The 23999-nt window shown below is 30.2% G+C and overlaps 1 protein-coding gene across 2 annotated transcripts in view; it reads left to right on the top strand.

Annotated features, from left to right (window-relative positions):
- Nucleotides 1–23999, top strand: part of mib2 (E3 ubiquitin-protein ligase mind bomb 2) — a 33023-nt gene that overhangs the window by 4143 nt on the left and 4881 nt on the right. For both annotated transcript variants that reach the window (XM_074120609.1, XM_074120610.1), the window contains exons 7-12: nucleotides 83–236; nucleotides 312–451; nucleotides 1834–1982; nucleotides 2389–2545; nucleotides 2665–2822; nucleotides 2948–3140. In XM_074120609.1, coding sequence (XP_073976710.1) covers nucleotides 83–236; nucleotides 312–451; nucleotides 1834–1982; nucleotides 2389–2545; nucleotides 2665–2822; nucleotides 2948–3140 — 951 coding nt within the window. The remainder of the gene's footprint in view (nucleotides 1–82; nucleotides 237–311; nucleotides 452–1833; nucleotides 1983–2388; nucleotides 2546–2664; nucleotides 2823–2947; nucleotides 3141–23999) is intronic.

A 23999-nucleotide genomic window follows, 5' to 3' on the forward strand; every position in this document is an offset into this window, starting at 1 on the left:
TGTTTCTGTTTTGGATTTTAACTTTATCCAAATTTCTTCCAAAATAAGAATTTAAGAATTGTTTTTAACTTTATTACTTTAGATTCTTGGAAAGACTGGTAAAGTGGTGAAGGTATATTCCGATGGTGACCTTAGAGTCAGTCTAGAAGGTCAAATTTGGACTTTGAATCCACTTTCCGTACAGCTGGTATCCGAGGGAACGTCACTCTTGGCCCCAGAAGTTCCTCTAAATACAAGTAAATATTCTTCTTAATCAGTTATTATTGTTTGGTCTGAATATTTCTCAATTTTACTAAAATTACCTCTTACAGATGTGTCAAACCTTTTGTCAGACTTGATGGATACTCAGCTTGATCTTACCATTACACTCAACATCGATAGAATCGTGAGAGCCGCTGCTCAAGGGCATCTGGAAATAGTTAATGATTTCTTTACGAAACGTCCGAATGCCGTGCGTTCTTGTTAACTACATTTATTGCTATAGAACAAGGCCTTCTATACGAGGGTCGTTTGAAAAGTCCGTGCAAAAATAAAAACTACTTAATTTTTTGGGGTAAACCTTTTTTATTTTTCAACATAGTCTCCTTTTAGGCTTATACACTTCGTCCAACGCTGCTCTAGTTTGTTGATCCCTTCCGAATAATAGGATGTGTCCAAGTCTGAAAAATAGCCATTCGTTTCTGCAATCACCTCCTCGTTTGAATAAAATCTTTTTCCAGCCAGCCGTTTCTTCATATTGGGGAACAAATAGTAGTCCGAGGGAGCCAAGACTGGAGAATAGGGGGGATGTGAAACGAGTTGGAACCCTATTTCCATGAATTTTGCGACCACAACTGCTGAGGTGTGAGCTGGTGCGTTGTCGTGATGGAAAAGGACTTTTTTGTGGGCCAATCGTGGGCGTTTTTCTTGCAGCTCGGTTTTCAAACGGTCCAATAACGATGAATAATATGCACCTGTAATAGTTTTACCCTTTTCCAGATAGTCGATGAGGATTGTTCCTTGCGAATCCTAAAAGACAGTCGCCATAATCTTTCCGGCCGAAGGAACGGTCTTCGCCTTTTTTGGCGCAGATTCCCCCTTGGTAACCCATTGTTTAGATTGTTCTTTGGTCTCAGGAGTGTAGTGATGTATCCATGTTTCATCCACAGTGACGAATCGACGCTTAAAGTCCGGCGGATTCTTCTGGAACAGCTGCAAACCGTCCTTGCAACCCTTCACACGATTTCGTTTTTGGTCAAGCGTGAGCAATCGCGGCACCCATCTTGCGGATAGCTTTGTCATGTCCAAATGTTGATGCAAAATATTATGTACCCGTTCATTCGAGATGCCCACAGCACTAGCAATCTCACGCACCTTCACTCTTCTGTCATCCATCACCATATCATGGATTTTATCAATGATTTCTGGAGTAGTAACCTCAACAGGGCGTCCAGAACGTTCAGCGTCACTTGAGCCCATATGGCCACTCCGAAAATTTTGAAACCACTTATAAACTGTTCTAATCGAAGGTGCAGAGTCACCATAATGTTTATCAAGCTTCTCTTTAGTCTCCTGAGTCGTTTTGCATTTCATAAAGTAGTGTTTAATCAACACACGAAATTCTTTTTCGTCCCTTTTTTGAAAATCACCCGACTTCCTCGATTCAAACGAATGCCAAACACAAAGAAATAGACCGATCTGGCTGAAACATGGTGTGTGTTCTTCCAAGAGATGCTACTAACTAAACATACCTCGATACGCGCCAGTGGTGCTATCTCTCTGACTTTGCACGGACTTTTCAAACGACCCTCGTATATGATTTATTTTCTTAAAACTTTTTTTTTTTTAACTTAGGTTGATGTAAAAAGCAATGGTAAATCTTGTTTGCAAGTTGCAGCTCATCAGGGTCATATGCAGATTGTCAGACTTCTAGTTGGTCTGAAAGCAAATATTGGTCTGAGAGACGATGAAGACGATACAGCTCTGCATTATGCTGCATTCGGGTGTGTAACTTTTTCCATTAGATTAAGTGTTTGGTAAAACAAGCCTCTGCTCATAACGTTTTGCTGTGCGCTCTTTAACCTTAACAGAAGTTTTTGACGCCACAGGATATTCAACAAGCAATTTAATATTCAATGAGCAATTTAGAGTAAGTGATTTTTTCCATGACGCTTGATTTAGTAGTTAGATGGCGAGATCATCTGGAAGTGGCTTTCATTTTTACATTTTGAGCTAATCTATTTATAAATAAACATTTTAAAGGGTTAGTATATGAATAAACTGAAATTTGTAGGGTAGGTATGTATGTAAGGCAAACTGTAGTGCCTCGACCAAGAATATTATCTTCTCCTTTTACAATTTTGCAATTGAAACTTTTGTTAACTTTGTGGCTTTTCCATGTTTTACCAGGAATCAGCCTGCAGTGATGGAATATTTGTTAGAAAGTGGAGCCGACGTTAATTCAATTAACGCTAACCATTGTACTCCACTGCATGTTTCTGTCAGCAAGAAGCATATAGGATGTGTGAGAGTAGTTTTGAAACACTTTCCAGATCTGAACCTGCAGGTTAGTCATTGTTTATAAGATTATCGTTTTTTTAAATATTTTTTAAGATTTTTTTTTTAAATTTATTTTTATTTTTTATTTGATTGTTCCTAAGTTGTGTAAGTTTGTTTCTTTTCAAGGATTCATATGGTGATACAGCTTTACATGACGCAATAGGAAATGATATGTATGAAGCAGTGGAACTATTAACCAGAGAAAGTAGTTGTACAGATTTGACACTTCGTAATAAGAGAGGATTCAATTGTTTACATCATGCGGCTCTCAAAGGGAATAATAGGTATTTATCTCCTCTCGATCAGATGAAATAAATTCCAAAGGAAGTTCTCACTTTCTCATTTCATTATTATTGTTTCATATTTTTTTCAACATTCTCATGAATAGCATTGGTCTCTTCATTTGCAGAGCGACTGAACGTCTGCTTACCGTTGCAAGAGATAGTGTAGATGTAAGAAAGGATGATGGATTTTCGGCTCTACATTTGGCCGCTTTCAATGGACATGCGCAGGTCGTCTCAACTCTCCTTATGATGGGGGGCGCCACCGTTGATTTAACAAACAATCGTGGCCAGACTGCGCTCATGCTAGCTTCTTCGCAGGTCTGTCAATTTACTTTCATAGAAAATGATTATTATATTTAATTACTTATGTGGTTAATCTCCTACGCTAACCAAAGTTTCCGTGGAATATCACAAGGATTTATGAGGAGCTAGATTGGCCTGAAGTGAACCAAAACCAAACTAGTTACATACCAGCATCATCTCTCAGCGATGTGTCTATTAAGAGAATGTTATCCAGTACAAACTGGATTCCGCACTGACGCCAGTATCCGTTTAAAAATGGCTTTTCTGTTTCAAATAAGGTCGAAAATAGTTGTTTCAGATCATGTTTATTACTTTTATATTATTTGACAATTCTTCTTCAAACAAATTTTTCCTTTTTTCTAATTTAATTAAAATTTGCCCATGTAGAAACGTAAGTTGTACTATTTAAAGTAAAAAATTAGGTTGGTTCCTTGAAATTGAAGTTCTTATTGTATTGCTTCAAAGCGCCCTCTGCCAGCTCAATTAAATCAGACATTCATTCTACGATATCAAAAACATACAGTTTAAAAAGTCAATTATAAAAGAAGAGTTAACTAAAAGCTAAACGGTACAGATAACCAGCAAGTAACCAACATTTCAGTAATACTTCATTGATAAACTTCAATAATTTTACTATATTAACTTTTCAATAATATTTTTGAGAATTTTTTATATGTCACACACCCTAAAGGTGGCCATATTCTCAACATTTCAGCAAACAATTCATTAAACAATACGAACAGAGATATAAAAGATTGAAATTTGAATGAAAACGAAGCGCACCAAACTTTAATCTCTTATATCTCATTAACTGTAATCAATAGAACATTGCCATTTATGTTAGTTATAGAGCTAACTATTATATACATTTTGGTACAGAATTCATTGGAATCTGATCAATACAAAGCGAGATATAAAGGATTGAAATTTGAATAAAAACGAAACGCACCAAAATTTAGTCTCTTATATCTCATTAACTGTAATGAATAGAACATTTCCATTTTTGTTAGTTATAGAACAAACTATTCTCTACATTTAGGTACAGAATTCATTGAAATCTGAACAAAACAAAACGAGATATAAAGAATTGAAATGTGAATGAAAACGAAACGCACCAAAATTTAGTCTCTTATATCTCATTAACTGTAATGAATAGAACATTTCCATTTTTGTTAGTTATAGAACAAACTATTCTCTACATTTAGGTACAGAATTCATTGGAATCTGAACAATATGTAGCGAGATATAAAGGATTGAAATTTGAATCAAAACAAACGCACCAAACTTTAGTCTCTTATATCACATTAACTGTAATCAATAGAACATTGCTATTTATGTTAGTTATAGAGCTAACTATTATTTACATTTTGGTACAGAATTCATTGGAATCTGAACCATACAAAGCGAGATATAAAGGATTGAAATTTGAACGAAAACGAAACGCACTAAACTTTATTCTCTTATATCTCATTAACTGTAATCAATAGAACATTGCCATTTATGTTAGTTATAGAGCTAACTATTATCTACATTTTAATACAGAATTCATTGGAATCTGAACAATAAGAAGCGAGATATAAAGGATTGAAATGTGAATGAAAACGAAACGCACCAAACATTTACCTCTTATATCTCATAAACTACAATACAAGCACTAGAACCTAGCCATTTATGTCGGTTATACAGCTAACTATTCGCTACATTTTGGTAAAGAATTCATTGGAATCTGAACAATACAAAGCAAGATATAAAGGATTGAAATTTGAATGAAAAGGAAACGCACCAAACTTTAGTCTCTTATATCTCATTAACTGTAATCAATAGAACATTGCTATTTATGTTAGTTATAGAGCTAAATATTATTTACATTTTGGTATAGAATTCATTGAAATCTGAACAATACAAAGCGATATATAAAGGATTGAAATTTGAATGAAAACGAAACGCACCAAACTTTAGTCTCTTATATCTCATTAACTGTAATCAATAGAACATTGCCATTTATGTTAGTTATAGAGCTAACTATTATTTACATTTCGGTACAGAATTAATTGGAATCTGAACAATACAAAGCGAGATATAAAGGATTGAAATTTGAACGAAAACGAAACGCACTAAACTTTATTCTCTTATATCTCATTAACTGTAATCAATAGAACATTGTCATTTATGTTAGTTATAGAGCTAACTATTATTTACATTTCGGTACAGAATTAATTGGAATCTGAACAATACAAAGCGAGATATAAAGGATTGAAATTTGAACGAAAACGAAACGCACTAAACTTTATTCTCTTATATCTCATTAACTGTAATCAATAGAACATTGCCATTTATGTTAGTTATAGAGCTAACTATTATCTACATTTTAATACAGAATTCATTGGAATCTGAACAATAAGAAGCGAGATATAAAGGATTGAAATGTGAATGAAAACGAAACGCACCAAACATTTACCTCTTATATCTCATAAACTACAATACAAGCACTAGAACCTAGCCATTTATGTCGGTTATACAGCTAACTATTCGCTACATTTTGGTAAAGAATTCATTGGAATCTGAACAATACAAAGCGAGATATAAAGGATTGAAATTTGAATGAAAACGAAACGCACCAAACTTTAGTCTCTTATATCTCATTAACTGTAATCAATAGAACATTGCTATTTATGTTAGTTATAGAGCTAAATATTATTTACATTTTGGTACAGAATTCATTGAAATCTGAACAATACAAAGCGATATATAAAGGATTGAAATTTGAATGAAAACGAAACGCACCAAACTTTAGTCTCTTATATCTCATTAACTGTAATCAATAGAACATTGCCATTTATGTTAGTTATAGAGCTAACTATTATTTACATTTCGGTACAGAATTAATTGGAATCTGAACAATACAAAGCGAGATATAAAGGATTGAAATTTAAACGAAAACGAAACGCACTAAACTTTATTCTCTTATATCTCATTAACTGTAATCAATAGAACATTGCCATTTATGTTAGTTATAGAGCTAACTATTATCTACATTTTAATACAGAATTCATTGGAATCTGAACAATAAGAAGCGAGATATAAAGGATTGAAATGTGAATGAAAACGAAACGCACCAAACATTTACCTCTTATATCTCATAAACTACAATACAAGCACTAGAACCTAGCCATTTATGTCGGTTATACAGCTAACTATTCGCTACATTTTGGTAAAGAATTCATTGGAATCTGAACAATACAAAGCGAGATATAAAGGATTGAAATTTGAATGAAAACGAAACGCACCAAACTTTAGTCTCTTATATCTCATTAACTGTAATCAATAGAACATTGCTATTTATGTTAGTTATAGAGCTAAATATTATTTACATTTTGGTACAGAATTCATTGAAATCTGAACAATACAAAGCGATATATAAAGGATTGAAATTTGAATGAAAACGAAACGCACCAAACTTTAGTCTCTTATATCTCATTAACTGTAATCAATAGAACATTGCCATTTATGTTAGTTATAGAGCTAACTATTATTTACATTTCGGTACAGAATTAATTGGAATCTGAACAATACAAAGCGAGATATAAAGGATTGAAATTTGAACGAAAACGAAACGCACTAAACTTTATTCTCTTATATCTCATTAACTGTAATCAATAGAACATTGCCATTTATGTTAGTTATAGAGCTATTTTTTTTTTTTTTTTTTTTTTTTGCGCATCAACAGCTGAGGTTATAAGCGCCCGGAGCTTTTTCCAGTGCACTGCCGGCCTCCGGACAGTGTTCTCTCGTTACAGACAACACTGTCCATCACCGGACTGTGAGCTGTAAGAAGCTCCTAGGAAGAGAAAATCTAAGGGTCACCTGCTGGATTCGAACCCGGGACCTCCGCGTGGAAGTCCAGTATGCTAACCGCATAGCTAATCCCTTCCCTAGAGCTAACTATTATCTACATTTTGGTTCAGAATTCATTGAAATCTGAACAATACAAAGCGAGATATAAAGGATTAAAATTTGAACGAAAACCAAACGCACCAAACTTTATATTCTTTTATCTCATTAACTGTAATCAATAGAACATTGCCATTTATGATAGTTATAGAGCTAACTATTATCTACATTTTGGTACAGAATTCATTGGAATCAGCACAATAAAAAGCGAGATATAAAGGATAGAAATTTGAATGAAAACGAAACGCACCAAACTTTAGTCTCTTATATCTCAATAACTGTAATCAATAGAACTTTGCCATTTATATTAGTTATAGAGCTAACTATTATCTACATTTTAGTACAGAATTCATTGGAATCTGAACAATACAAAGCGAGATATAAAGGATAGAAATTTGAATGAAAACGAAACGCACCAAAATTTAGTCTTTTATATCTCATTAACTGTAATCAATAGAACATTGTTATTTATGTTAGTTTTAGAGCTAACTATTATCTACATTTTGGTACAGAATTCATTGGAATCTGAACACTACAAAGCGAGATATAAAGGATCGAAATTTGAATGAAACGAAACGCACCAAATTTTAGTCTCTTATATCTCATTAACTGTAATCAATAGAACATTGCCATTTATGTTAGTTATAGAGCTAACTATTATCTACATTTTAATACAGAATTCATTGGAATCTGAACAATAAGAAGCGAGATATAAAGGATTGAAATGTGAATGAAAACGAAACGCACCAAACATTTACCTCTTATATCTCATAAACTATAATACAAGCACTAGAACCTAGCCATTTATGTCGGTTATACAGCTAACTATTCGCTACATTTTGGTAAAGAATTCATTGGAATCTGAACAATACAAAGCAAGATATAAAGGATTGAAATTTGAATGAAAAGGAAACGCACCAAACTTTAGTCTCTTATATCTCATTAACTGTAATCAATAGAACATTGCTATTTATGTTAGTTATAGAGCTAAATATTATTTACATTTTGGTACAGAATTCATTGAAATCTGAACAATACAAAGCGATATATAAAGGATTGAAATTTGAATGAAAACGAAACGCACCAAACTTTAGTCTCTTATATCTCATTAACTGTAATCAATAGAACATTGCCATTTATGTTAGTTATAGAGCTAACTATTATTTACATTTCGGTACAGAATTAATTGGAATCTGAACAATACAAAGCGAGATATAAAGGATTGAAATTTGAACGAAAACGAAACGCACTAAACTTTATTCTCTTATATCTCATTAACTGTAATCAATAGAACATTGTCATTTATGTTAGTTATAGAGCTAACTATTATTTACATTTCGGTACAGAATTAATTGGAATCTGAACAATACAAAGCGAGATATAAAGGATTGAAATTTGAACGAAAACGAAACGCACTAAACTTTATTCTCTTATATCTCATTAACTGTAATCAATAGAACATTGCCATTTATGTTAGTTATAGTGCTAACTATTATCTACATTTTAATACAGAATTCATTGGAATCTGAACAATAAGAAGCGAGATATAAAGGATTGAAATGTGAATGAAAACGAAACGCACCAAACATTTACCTCTTATATCTCATAAACTACAATACAAGCACTAGAACCTAGCCATTTATGTCGGTTATACAGCTAACTATTCGCTACATTTTGGTAAAGAATTCATTGGAATCTGAACAATACAAAGCGAGATATAAAGGATTGAAATTTGAATGAAAACGAAACGCACCAAACTTTAGTCTCTTATATCTCATTAACTGTAATCAATAGAACATTGCTATTTATGTTAGTTATAGAGCTAAATATTATTTACATTTTGGTACAGAATTCATTGAAATCTGAACAATACAAAGCGATATATAAAGGATTGAAATTTGAATGAAAACGAAACGCACCAAACTTTAGTCTCTTATATCTCATTAACTGTAATCAATAGAACATTGCCATTTATGTTAGTTATAGAGCTAACTATTATTTACATTTCGGTACAGAATTAATTGGAATCTGAACAATACAAAGCGAGATATAAAGGATTGAAATTTGAACGAAAACGAAACGCACTAAACTTTATTCTCTTATATCTCATTAACTGTAATCAATAGAACATTGCCATTTATGTTAGTTATAGAGCTAACTATTATCTACATTTTAATACAGAATTCATTGGAATCTGAACAATAAGAAGCGAGATATAAAGGATTGAAATGTGAATGAAAACGAAACGCACCAAACATTTACCTCTTATATCTCATAAACTACAATACAAGCACTAGAACCTAGCCATTTATGTCGGTTATACAGCTAACTATTCGCTACATTTTGGTAAAGAATTCATTGGAATCTGAACAATACAAAGCGAGATATAAAGGATTGAAATTTGAATGAAAACGAAACGCACCAAACTTTAGTCTCTTATATCTCATTAACTGTAATCAATAGAACATTGCCATTTATGTTAGTTATAGAGCTAACTATTATTTACATTTCGGTACAGAATTAATTGGAATCTGAACAATACAAAGCGAGATATAAAGGATTGAAATTTGAATGAAAACGAAACGCACCAAACTTTAGTCTCTTATATCTCATTAACTGTAATCAATAGAACATTGCCATTTATGTTAGTTATAGAGCTAACTATTATTTACATTTCGGTACAGAATTAATTGGAATCTGAACAATACAAAGCGAGATATAAAGGATTGAAATTTGAACGAAAACGAAACGCACTAAACTTTATTCTCTTATATCTCATTAACTGTAATCAATAGAACATTGCTATTTATGTTAGTTATAGAGCTAACTTTTATCTACATTTTGGTACAAAATTCATTGAAATCTGAACAATACAAAGCGAGATATAAAAAATTGAAGTTTAAATGAAAACGGAACGCACCAAGATTTAATCTCTTATATCTCATTAACTGTAATCAATAGAACATTGCCATTTATGTTAGTTATAGAGCTAACTATTATCTACATTTTAATACAGAATTCATTGGAATCTGAACAATACAAAGCGAGATATAAAGGATTGAATTTTGAATCAAAATGAAACGCACCAAACTTTAGTCTCTTATATCTCATTAACTGTAATCAATAGAACATTGCCATTTATGTTAGTTATAGAGCTAACTATTATCTACATTTTAATACAGAATTCATTGGAATCTAAACAATACAAAGCGAGATATAAAGGATTGAAATTTGAATGAAAACGAAACGCACCCAACTTTAGTCTCTTATATTTCATTAACTGTAATCAATAGAACATTCCCATTTATGTTAGTTATAGAGCTAACTATTATGTACATTTTGGAACAGAAATCATTGGAATCTGAACAATTTAATGCGAGATATAAAGGATTGAAATTTGAATGAAAACGAAACGCACCAAACTTTAATCTCTTATATCTCATTAAATGTAATCAATAGAACATTGCCATTTATGTTGGTTCTAGAGCTAACTATTATCTACATTTTGGAACAGAATTCATTGGAATCTGAACAATACAAAGCGAGATATAAAGGATTGAAATTTGAATGGAAACGAAAAGCACCAAACTTTAGTCTCTTATATCTCATTAACTGTAATCAATAGAACATTGCCATTTATGTTAGTTATAGAGCTAACTATTATCTACATTTTGGTACAGAATTCATTAAAATCTGAACAATACAAAGCGCGATATAATGGATTGAAATTTGAATGAAAACGAAACGCACCAAACTTTAGTCTCTTATATCTCATTAACTGTAATCAATAGAACATTGTTATTTATGTTGGTTCTAGAGCTAACTATTCTCTACATTTTGGTACAGAATTCATTGGAATCTGAACAATACAAAGCGAGATATAAAGGATTGATATTTGAATGAAAACGAAACGCACCAAACTTTAGTCTCTTATATCTCATTAACTGTAATCAATAGAACATTGCCATTTATGTTAGTTATAGAGCTAACTATTATCTACATTTTGGTACAGAATTTATTGGAATTTGAACAATACAAAGCGAGATATAAAGGATTGAAATTTGAATGGAAACGAAAAGCACCAAACTTTAGTCTCTTATATCTCATTAACTGTAATCAATAGAACATTGCCATTTATGTTAGTTATAGAGCTAACTATTATCTACATTTTGGTACAGAATTCATTAAAATCTGAACAATACAAAGCGAGATATAAAGGATTGATATTTGAATGAAAACGAAACGCACCAAACTTTAGTCTCTTATATCTCATTAACTGTAATCAATAGAACATTGCCATTTATGTTAGTTATAGAGCTAACTATTATCTACATTTTGGTACAGAATTTATTGGAATTTGAACAATACAAAGCGAGATATAAAGGATTGAAATTTGAATGGAAACGAAAAGCACCAAACTTTAGTCTCTTATATCTCATTAACTGTAATTAATAGAACATTGCCATTTATGTTAGTTATAGAGCTAACTATTATCTACATTTTGGTACAGAATTCATTGAAATCTGAACAATACAAAGCGCGATATAATGGATTGAAATTTGAATGAAAACGAAACGCACCAAACTTTAGTCTCTTATATCTCATTAACTGTAATCAATAGAATATGGCCATTTATGTTACTTATAGAGCTACCTATTATCTACATTTTGGTACAGAATTCATTGGAATCTGAACAATAAGTAGCGAGATATAAAGGATTGAAATTTGAATCAAAACAAACGTAACAAACTTTAGTCTCTTATATCACATTAACTGTAATCAATAGAACATTGCTATTTATGTTAGTTATAGAGCTAACTTTTATCTACATTTTGGTACAAAATTCATTGGAATCTGAACAATACAAAGCGAGATATAAAGGATTGAAATTTGAATCAAAATGAAACGCACCAAACTTTAGTCTCTTATATCTCATTAACTGTAATCAATAGAACATTGCCATTTATGTTAGTTATAGAGCTAACTATTATCTACATTTTAATACAGAATTCATTGGAATCTAAACAATACAAAGCGAGATATAAAGGATTGAAATTTGAATGAAAACGAAACGCACCCAACTTTAGTCCCTTATATCTCATTAACTGTAATCAATAGAACATTCCCATTTATGTTAGTTATAGAGCTAACTATTATCTACATTTTGGAACAGAATTCATTGGAATCTGAACAATACAATGCGAGATATAAAGGATTGAAATTTGAATGAAAACGAAACGCACCAAACTTTAATCTCTTATATCTCATTAAATGTAATCAATAGAACATTGCCATTTATGTTGGTTCTAGAGCTAACTATTATCTACATTTTGGAACAGAATTCATTGGAATCTGAACAATACAAAGCGAGATATAAAGGCTTGAAATTTGAATAAAAACGAAACGCCGAACTTTAGTCTTTTATATCTCATTAACTGTAATCAATAGAACATTGCCATTCATGTTAGTTATAGTGCTAACTATTATCTACATTTTGGTACAGAATTCATTGGAATCTGAAAAATAAGAAGCGAGATATAAAGGATTGAAATTTGAATGAAAACGAAACGCACCAAACTTTAATCTCTTATATCTCATTAACTGTAATCAATAGAACATTGCCATTTGTGTTAGTTATAGAGCTAACTATTATCTACATTTTAGTACAGAATTCATTGGAATCTGAACAATACAAAGCGAGATATAAAGGATTGATATTTGAATGAAAACGAAACGCACCAAACTTTAGTCTCTTATATCTCATTAACTGTAATCAATAGAACATTGCCATTTATGTTAGTTATAGAGCTAACTATTATCTACATTTTGGTACAGAATTTATTGGAATTTGAACAATACAAAGCGAGATATAAAGGATTGAAATTTGAATGGAAACGAAAAGCACCAAACTTTAGTCTCTTATATCTCATTAACTGTAATCAATAGAACATTGCCATTTATGTTAGTTATAGAGCTAACTATTATCTACATTTTGGTACAGAATTCATTAAAATCTGAACAATACAAAGCGCGATATAATGGATTGAAATTTGAATGAAAACGAAACGCACCAAACTGTAGTCTCTTATATCTCATTAACTGTAATCAATAGAACATTGTTATTTATGTTGGTTCTCGAGCTAACTATTCTCTACATTTTGGTACAGAATTCATTGGAATCTGAACAATACAAAGCGAGATATAAAGGATTGAAATTTGAATGAAAACGAAACGCACCAAACTTTAGTCTCTTATATCTCATTAACTGTAATTAATAGAACATTGCCATTTATGTTAGTTATAGAGCTAACTATTATCTACATTTTAGTACAGAATTCATTGGAATCTGAACAATACAAAGCGAGATATAAAGGATTGATATTTGAATGAAAACGAAACGCACCAAACTTTAGTCTCTTATATCTCATTAACTGTAATCAATAGAACATTGCCATTTATGTTAGTTATAGAGCTAACTATTATCTACATTTTGGTACAGAATTTATTGGAATTTGAACAATACAAAGCGAGATATAAAGGATTGAAATTGGAATGGAAACGAAAAGCACCAAACTTTAGTCTCTTATATCTCATTAACTGTAATCAATAGAACATTGCCATTTATGTTAGTTATAGAGCTAACTATTATCTACATTTTGGTACAGAATTCATTGAAATCTGAACAATACAAAGCGCGATATAATGGATTGAAATTTGAATGAAAACGAAACGCACCAAACTTTAGTCTCTTATATCTCATTAACTGTAATCAATAGAACATTGTTATTTATGTTAGTTATAGAGCTAACTATTATCTACATTTTGGTACAGAATTCATTAAAATCTGAACAATACAACGCGCGATATAATGGATTGAAATTTGAATGAAAACGAAACGCACCGAAATTTAGTCTCTAATATCTCATTAACTGTAATCAATAGTACATTGTTATTTATGTTAGTTATAGAGCTAACTATTATCTACATTTTGGTACAGAATTCATTGGAATCTGAACACTACAAAGCGAGATATAAAGGATCGAAATTTGAATGAAAACGAAACGCACCAAACTTTAATCTCTTATATCTCATTAACTGTAATCAATAGAATATGGCCATTTATGTTAGTTATAGAGCTACCTATTATCTACATTTTGGTACAGAATTCATTGGAATCTGAACAATAAGTAGCGAGATATAAAGGATTGAAATTTGAATCAAAACAAACGCAACAAACTTTAGTCTCTTATATCACATTAACTGTAATCAATAGAACATTGCTATTTATGTTAGTTATAGAGCTAACTTTTATCTACATTTTGGTACAAAATTCATTGAAATCTGAACAATACAAAGCGAGATATAAAAAATTGAAGTTTAAATGAAAACGTAACGCACCAAGATTTAATCTCTTATATCTCATTAACTGTAATCAATAGAACATTGCCATTTATGTTAGTTATAGAGCTAACTATTATCTACATTTTAATACAGAATTCATTGGAATCTGAACAATAAGAAGCGAGATATAAAGGATTGAAATTTGAATCAAAATGAAACGCACCAAACTTTAGTCTCTTATATCTCATTAACTGTAATCAATAGAAAATTGCCATTTATGTTAGTTATAGAGCTAACTATTATCTACATTTTAATACAGAATTCATTGGAATCTAAACAATACAAAGCGAGATATAAAGGATTGAAATTTGAATGAAAACGAAACGCACCAAACTTAAGTCTCTTATATCTCATTAACTGTAATCAATAGAACATTGTTATTTATGTTAGTTATAGAGCTAACTATTATCTACATTTTGGTACAGAATTCATTAAAATCTGAACAATACAACGCACGATATAATGGATTGAAATTTGAATGAAAACGAAACGCACCAAACTTTAATCTCTTATATCTCATTAAATGTAATCAATAGAACATTGCCATTTATGTTAGTTATAGAGCTAACTATTATCTACATTTTAATACAGAATTCATTGGAATCTAAACAATACAAAGCGAGATATAAAGGATTGAAATTTGAATGAAAACGAAACGCATCAAACTTTAGTCTCTTATATCTCATTAACTGTAATCAATAGAACATTCCCATTTATGTTAGTTATAGAGCTAACTATTATCTACATTTTGGAACAGAATTCATTGGAATCTGAACAATACAATGCGAGATATAAAGGATTGAAATTTGAATGAAAACGAAACGCACCGAACTTTAATCTCTTATATCTCATTAAATGTAATCAATAGAACATTGCCATTTATGTTGGTTCTAGAGCTAACTATTATCTACATTTTGGAACAGAATTCATTGGAATCTGAACAATACAAAGCGAGATATAAAGGCTTGAATTTTGAATAAAAACGAAACGCCGAACTTTAGTCTTTTATATCTCATTAACTGTAATCAATAGAACATTGCCATTCATGTTAGTTTTAGTGCTAACTATTATCTTCATTTTCGTACAGAATTCATTGGAATCTGAAAAATAAGAAGCGAGATATAAAGGATTGAAATTTGAATGAAAACGAAACGCACCAAACTTTAATCTCTTATATCTCATTAACTGTAATCAATAGAACATTGCTATTTATGTTATTTATAGAGCTAACTATTAGCTACATTTTAATACAGAATTCATTGAAATCTGAACAATACAAAGCGCGATATAATGGATTGAAATTTGAATGAAAACGAAACGCACCAAACTTTAGTCTCTTATATCTCATTAACTGTAATCAATAGAACATTGCCATTCATGTTAGTTATAGTGCTAACTATTATCTTCATTTTCGTACAGAATTCATTGGAATCTGAAAAATACAAAGCGAGATATAAAGGATTGATATTTGAATGAAAACGAAACGCACCAAACTTAAGTCTCTTATATCTCATTAACTGTAATCAATAGAACATTGCCATTTATGTTAGTTATAGAGCTAACTATTATCTACATTTTAATACAGAATTCATTGGAATCTAAACAATACAAAGCGAGATATAAAGGATTGAAATGTGAATGAAAACGAAACGCACCAAACATTTACCTCTTATATCTCATAAACTACAATACAAGCACTAGAACCTAGCCATTTATGTCGGTTATACAGCTAACTATTCGCTACATTTTGGTAAAGAATTCATTGGAATCTGAACAATACAAAGCGAGATATAAAGGATTGAAATTTGAATGAAAACGAAACGCACCAAACTTTAGTCTCTTATATCTCATTAACTGTAATCAATAGAACATTGCCATTTATGTTAGTTATAGAGCTAACTATTATTTACATTTCGGTACAGAATTAATTGGAATCTGAACAATACAAAGCGAGATATAAAGGATTGAAATTTGAATGAAAACGAAACGCACCAAACTTTAGTCTCTTATATCTCATTAACTGTAATCAATAGAACATTGCCATTTATGTTAGTTATAGAGCTAACTATTATTTACATTTCGGTACAGAATTAATTGGAATCTGAACAATACAAAGCGAGATATAAAGGATTGAAATTTGAACGAAAACGAAACGCACTAAACTTTATTCTCTTATATCTCATTAACTGTAATCAATAGAACATTGCTATTTATGTTAGTTATAGAGCTAACTTTTATCTACATTTTGGTACAAAATTCATTGAAATCTGAACAATACAAAGCGAGATATAAAAAATTGAAGTTTAAATGAAAACGGAACGCACCAAGATTTAATCTCTTATATCTCATTAACTGTAATCAATAGAACATTGCCATTTATGTTAGTTATAGAGCTAACTATTATCTACATTTTAATACAGAATTCATTGGAATCTGAACAATACAAAGCGAGATATAAAGGATTGAATTTTGAATCAAAATGAAACGCACCAAACTTTAGTCTCTTATATCTCATTAACTGTAATCAATAGAACATTGCCATTTATGTTAGTTATAGAGCTAACTATTATCTACATTTTAATACAGAATTCATTGGAATCTAAACAATACAAAGCGAGATATAAAGGATTGAAATTTGAATGAAAACGAAACGCACCCAACTTTAGTCTCTTATATTTCATTAACTGTAATCAATAGAACATTCCCATTTATGTTAGTTATAGAGCTAACTATTATGTACATTTTGGAACAGAAATCATTGGAATCTGAACAATTTAATGCGAGATATAAAGGATTGAAATTTGAATGAAAACGAAACGCACCAAACTTTAATCTCTTATATCTCATTAAATGTAATCAATAGAACATTGCCATTTATGTTGGTTCTAGAGCTAACTATTATCTACATTTTGGAACAGAATTCATTGGAATCTGAACAATACAAAGCGAGATATAAAGGCTTGAAATTTGAATAAAAACGAAACGCCGAACTTTAGTCTTTTATATCTCATTAACTGTAATCAATAGAACATTGCCATTCATGTTAGTTATAGTGCTAACTATTATCTACATTTTGGTACAGAATTCATTGGAATCTGAAAAATAAGAAGCGAGATATAAAGGATTGAAATTTGAATGAAAACGAAACGCACCAAACTTTAATCTCTTATATCTCATTAACTGTAATCAATAGCACATTGCCATTTGTGTTAGTTATAGAGCTAACTATTATCTACATTTTAGTACAGAATTCATTGGAATCTGAACAATACAAAGCGAGATATAAAGGATTGATATTTGAATGAAAACGAAACGCACCAAACTTTAGTCTCTTATATCTCATTAACTGTAATCAATAGAACATTGCCATTTATGTTAGTTATAGAGCTAACTATTATCTACATTTTGGTACAGAATTTATTGGAATCTGAACAATAAGTAGCGAGATATAAAGGATTGAAATTTGAATCAAAACAAACGCAACAAACTTTAGTCTCTTATATCACATTAACTGTAATCAATAGAACATTGCTATTTATGTTAGTTATAGAGCTAACTTTTATCTACATTTTGGTACAAAATTCATTGAAATCTGAACAATACAAAGCGAGATATAAAAAATTGAAGTTTAAATGAAAACGTAACGCACCAAGATTTAATCTCTTATATCTCATTAACTGTAATCAATAAAACATTGCCATTTATGTTAGTTATAGAGCTAACTATTATCTACATTTTAATACAGAATTCATTGGAATCTGAACAATAAGAAGCGAGATATAAAGGATTGAAATTTGAATCAAAATGAAACGCACCAAACTTTAGTCTCTTATATCTCATTAACTGTAATCAATAGAAAATTGCCATTTATGTTAGTTATAGAGCTAACTATTATCTACATTTTAATACAGAATTCATTGGAATCTAAACAATACAAAGCGAGATATAAAGGATTGAAATTTGAATGAAAACGAAACGCACCAAACTTAAGTCTCTTATATCTCATTAACTGTAATCAATAGAACATTGTTATTTATGTTAGTTATAGAGCTAACTATTATCTACATTTTGGTACAGAATTCATTAAAATCTGAACAATACAACGCACGATATAATGGATTGAAATTTGAATGAAAACGAAACGCACCAAACTTTAATCTCTTATATCTCATTAAATGTAATCAATAGAACATTGCCATTTATGTTAGTTATAGAGCTAACTATTATCTACATTTTGGTACAGAATTCATTGGAATCTAAACAATACAAAGCGAGATATAAAGGATTGAAATTTGAATGGAAACGAAAAGCACCAAACTTTAGTCTCTTATATCTCATTAACTGTAATTAATAGAACATTGCCATTTATGTTAGTTATAGAGCTAACTATTATCTACATTTTGGTACAGAATTCATTGAAATCTGAACAATACAAAGCGCGATATAATGGATTGAAATTTGAATGAAAACGAAACGCACCAAACTTTAGTCTCTTATATCTCATTAACTGTAATCAATAGAATATGGCCATTTATGTTACTTATAGAGCTACCTATTATCTACATTTTGGTACAGAATTCATTGGAATCTGAACAATAAGTAGCGAGATATAAAGGATTGAAATTTGAATCAAAACAAACGTAACAAACTTTAGTCTCTTATATCACATTAACTGTAATCAATAGAACATTGCTATTTATGTTAGTTATAGAGCTAACTTTTATCTACATTTTGGTACAAAATTCATTGAAATCTGAACAATACAAAGCGAGATATAAAAAATTGAAGTTTAAATGAAAACGGAACGCACCAAGATTTAATCTCTTCTATCTCATTAACTGTAATCAATAGAACATTGCCATTTATGTTAGTTATAGAGCTAACTATTATCTACATTTTGGTACAGAATTTATTGGAATTTGAACAATACAAAGCGAGATATAAAGGATTGAAATTGGAATGGAAACGAAAAGCACCAAACTTTAGTCTCTTATATCTCATTAACTGTAATCAATAGAACATTGCCATTTATGTTAGTTATAGAGCTAACTATTATCTACATTTTGGTACAGAATTCATTGAAATCTGAACAATACAAAGCGCGATATAAAGGATTGAAATTTGAATGAAAACGAAACGCACCCAACTTTAGTCCCTTATATCTCATTAACTGTAATCAATAGAACATTCCCATTTATGTTAGTTATAGAGCTAACTATTATCTACATTTTGGAACAGAATTCATTGGAATCTGAACAATACAATGCGAGATATAAAGGATTGAAATTTGAATGAAAACGAAACGCACCAAACTTTAATCTCTTATATCTCATTAAATGTAATCAATAGAACATTGCCATTTATGTTGGTTCTAGAGCTAACTATTATCTACATTTTGGAACAGAATTCATTGGAATCTGAACAATACAAAGCGAGATATAAAGGCTTGAAATTTGAATAAAAACGAAACGCCGAACTTTAGTCTTTTATATCTCATTAACTGTAATCAATAGAACATTGCCATTCATGTTAGTTATAGTGCTAACTATTATCTACATTTTGGTACAGAATTCATTGGAATCTGAAAAATAAGAAGCGAGATATAAAGGATTGAAATTTGAATGAAAACGAAACGCACCAAACTTTAATCTCTTATATCTCATTAACTGTAATCAATAGAACATTGCCATTTGTGTTAGTTATAGAGCTAACTATTATCTACATTTTAGTACAGAATTCATTGGAATCTGAACAATACAAAGCGAGATATAAAGGATTGATATTTGAATGAAAACGAAACGCACCAAACTTTAGTCTCTTATATCTCATTAACTGTAATCAATAGAACATTGCCATTTATGTTAGTTATAGAGCTAACTATTATCTACATTTTGGTACAGAATTTATTGGAATTTGAACAATACAAAGCGAGATATAAAGGATTGAAATTTGAATGGAAACGAAAAGCACCAAACTTTAGTCTCTTATATCTCATTAACTGTAATCAATAGAACATTGCCATTTATGTTAGTTATAGAGCTAACTATTATCTACATTTTGGTACAGAATTCATTAAAATCTGAACAATACAAAGCGCGATATAATGGATTGAAATTTGAATGAAAACGAAACGCACCAAACTGTAGTCTCTTATATCTCATTAACTGTAATCAATAGAACATTGTTATTTATGTTGGTTCTCGAGCTAACTATTCTCTACATTTTGGTACAGAATTCATTGGAATCTGAACAATACAAAGCGAGATATAAAGGATTGAAATTTGAATGAAAACGAAACGCACCAAACTTTAGTCTCTTATATCTCATTAACTGTAATTAATAGAACATTGCCATTTATGTTATTTATAGAGCTAACTATTATCTACATTTTAGTACAGAATTCATTGGAATCTGAACAATACAAAGCGAGATATAAAGGATTGATATTTGAATGAAAACGAAACGCACCAAACTTTAGTCTCTTATATCTCATTAACTGTAATCAATAGAACATTGCCATTTATGTTAGTTATAGAGCTAACTATTATCTACATTTTGGTACAGAATTTATTGGAATTTGAACAATACAAAGCGAGATATAAAGGATTGAAATTGGAATGGAAACGAAAAGCACCAAACTTTAGTCTCTTATATCTCATTAACTGTAATCAATAGAACATTGCCATTTATGTTAGTTATAGAGCTAACTATTATCTACATTTTGGTACAGAATTCATTGAAATCTGAACAATACAAAGCGCGATATAATGGATTGAAATTTGAATGAAAACGAAACGCACCAAACTTTAGTCTCTTATATCTCATTAACTGTAATCAATAGAACATTGTTATTTATGTTAGTTATAGAGCTAACTATTATCTACATTTTGGTACAGAATTCATTAAAATCTGAACAATACAACGCGCGATATAATGGATTGAAATTTGAATGAAAACGAAACGCACCGAAATTTAGTCTCTAATATCTCATTAACTGTAATCAATAGTACATTGTTATTTATGTTAGTTATAGAGCTAACTATTATCTACATTTTGGTACAGAATTCATTGGAATCTGAACACTACAAAGCGAGATATAAAGGATCGAAATTTGAATGAAAACGAAACGCACCAAACTTTAATCTCTTATATCTCATTAACTGTAATCAATAGAATATGGCCATTTATGTTAGTTATAGAGCTACCTATTATCTACATTTTGGTACAGAATTCATTGGAATCTGAACAATAAGTAGCGAGATATAAAGGATTGAAATTTGAATCAAAACAAACGCAACAAACTTTAGTCTCTTATATCACATTAACTGTAATCAGTAGAACATTGCTATTTATGTTAGTTATAGAGCTAACTTTTATCTACATTTTGGTACAAAATTCATTGAAATCTGAACAATACAAAGCGAGATATAAAAAATTGAAGTTTAAATGAAAACGTAACGCACCAAGATTTAATCTCTTATATCTCATTAACTGTAATCAATAGAACATTGCCATTTATGTTAGTTATAGAGCTAACTATTATCTACATTTTAATACAGAATTCATTGGAATCTGAACAATAAGAAGCGAGATATAAAGGATTGAAATTTGAATCAAAATGAAACGCACCAAACTTTAGTCTCTTATATCTCATTAACTGTAATCAATAGAAAATTGCCATTTATGTTAGTTATAGAGCTAACTATTATCTACATTTTAATACAGAATTCATTGGAATCTAAACAATACAAAGCGAGATATAAAGGATTGAAATTTGAATGAAAACGAAACGCACCAAACTTAAGTCTCTTATATCTCATTAACTGTAATCAATAGAACATTGTTATTTATGTTAGTTATAGAGCTAACTATTATCTACATTTTGGTACAGAATTCATTAAAATCTGAACAATACAACGCGCGATATAATGGATTGAAATTTGAATGAAAACGAAACGCACCAAACTTTAATCTCTTATATCTCATTAAATGTAATCAATAGAACATTGCCATTTATGTTAGTTATAGAGCTAACTATTATCTACATTTTAATACAGAATTCATTGGAATCTAAACAATACAAAGCGAGATATAAAGGATTGAAATTTGAATGAAAACGAAACGCATCAAACTTTAGTCTCTTATATCTCATTAACTGTAATCAATAGAACATTCCCATTTATGTTAGTTATAGAGCTAACTATTATCTACATTTTGGAACAGAATTCATTGGAATCTGAACAATACAATGCGAGATATAAAGGATTGAAATTTGAATGAAAACGAAACGCACCGAACTTTAATCTCTTATATCTCATTAAATGTAATCAATAGAACATTGCCATTTATGTTGGTTCTAGAGCTAACTATTATCTACATTTTGGAACAGAATTCATTGGAATCTGAACAATACAAAGCGAGATATAAAGGCTTGAATTTTGAATAAAAACGAAACGCCGAACTTTAGTCTTTTATATCTCATTAACTGTAATCAATAGAACATTGCCATTCATGTTAGTTTTAGTGCTAACTATTATCTTCATTTTCGTACAGAATTCATTGGAATCTGAAAAATAAGAAGCGAGATATAAAGGATTGAAATTTGAATGAAAACGAAACGCACCAAACTTTAATCTCTTATATCTCATTAACTGTAATCAATAGAACATTGCTATTTATGTTATTTATAGAGCTAACTATTAGCTACATTTTAATACAGAATTCATTGAAATCTGAACAATACAAAGCGCGATATAATGGATTGAAATTTGAATGAAAACGAAACGCACCAAACTTTAGTCTCTTATATCTCATTAACTGTAATCAATAGAACATTGCCATTCATGTTAGTTATAGTGCTAACTATTATCTTCATTTTCGTACAGAATTCATTGGAATCTGAAAAATAAGAAGCGAGATATAAAGGATTGAAATTTGAATGAAAACGAAACGCACCAAACTTTAATCTCTTATATCTCATTAACTGTAATCAATAGAACATTGCTATTTATGTTAGTTATAGAGCTAACTATTAGCTACATTTTAATACAGAATTCATTGAAATCTGAACAATACAAAGCGCGATATAATGGATTGAAATTTGAATGAAAACGAAACGCACCAAACTTTAGTCTCTTATATCTCATTAACTGTAATCAATAGAACATTGTTATTTATGTTAATTATAGAGCTAACTATTATCTACATTTTGGTACAGAATTCATTGAAATCTGAACAATACAAAGCGCGATATAATGGATTGAAATTTGAATGAAAACGAAACGCACCAAAATTTAGTCTCTAATATCTCATTAACTGTAATCAATAGTACATTGTTATTTATGTTAGTTAAAGAGCTAACTATTATCTACATTTTGGTACAGAATTCATTGGAATCTGAACACTACAAAGCGAGATATAAAGGATCGAAATTTGAATGAAAACGAAACGCACCAAACTTTAATCTCTTATATCTCATTTACTGTAATCAATAGAATATGGCCATTTATGTTAGTTATAGAG

This window comes from Rhodnius prolixus, unplaced genomic scaffold (assembly GCF_049639745.1).
Source record: "Rhodnius prolixus isolate KJV_2025 unplaced genomic scaffold, Rpr scaffold_2, whole genome shotgun sequence".
Classification (NCBI taxonomy): domain Eukaryota; kingdom Metazoa; phylum Arthropoda; class Insecta; order Hemiptera; family Reduviidae; genus Rhodnius; species Rhodnius prolixus.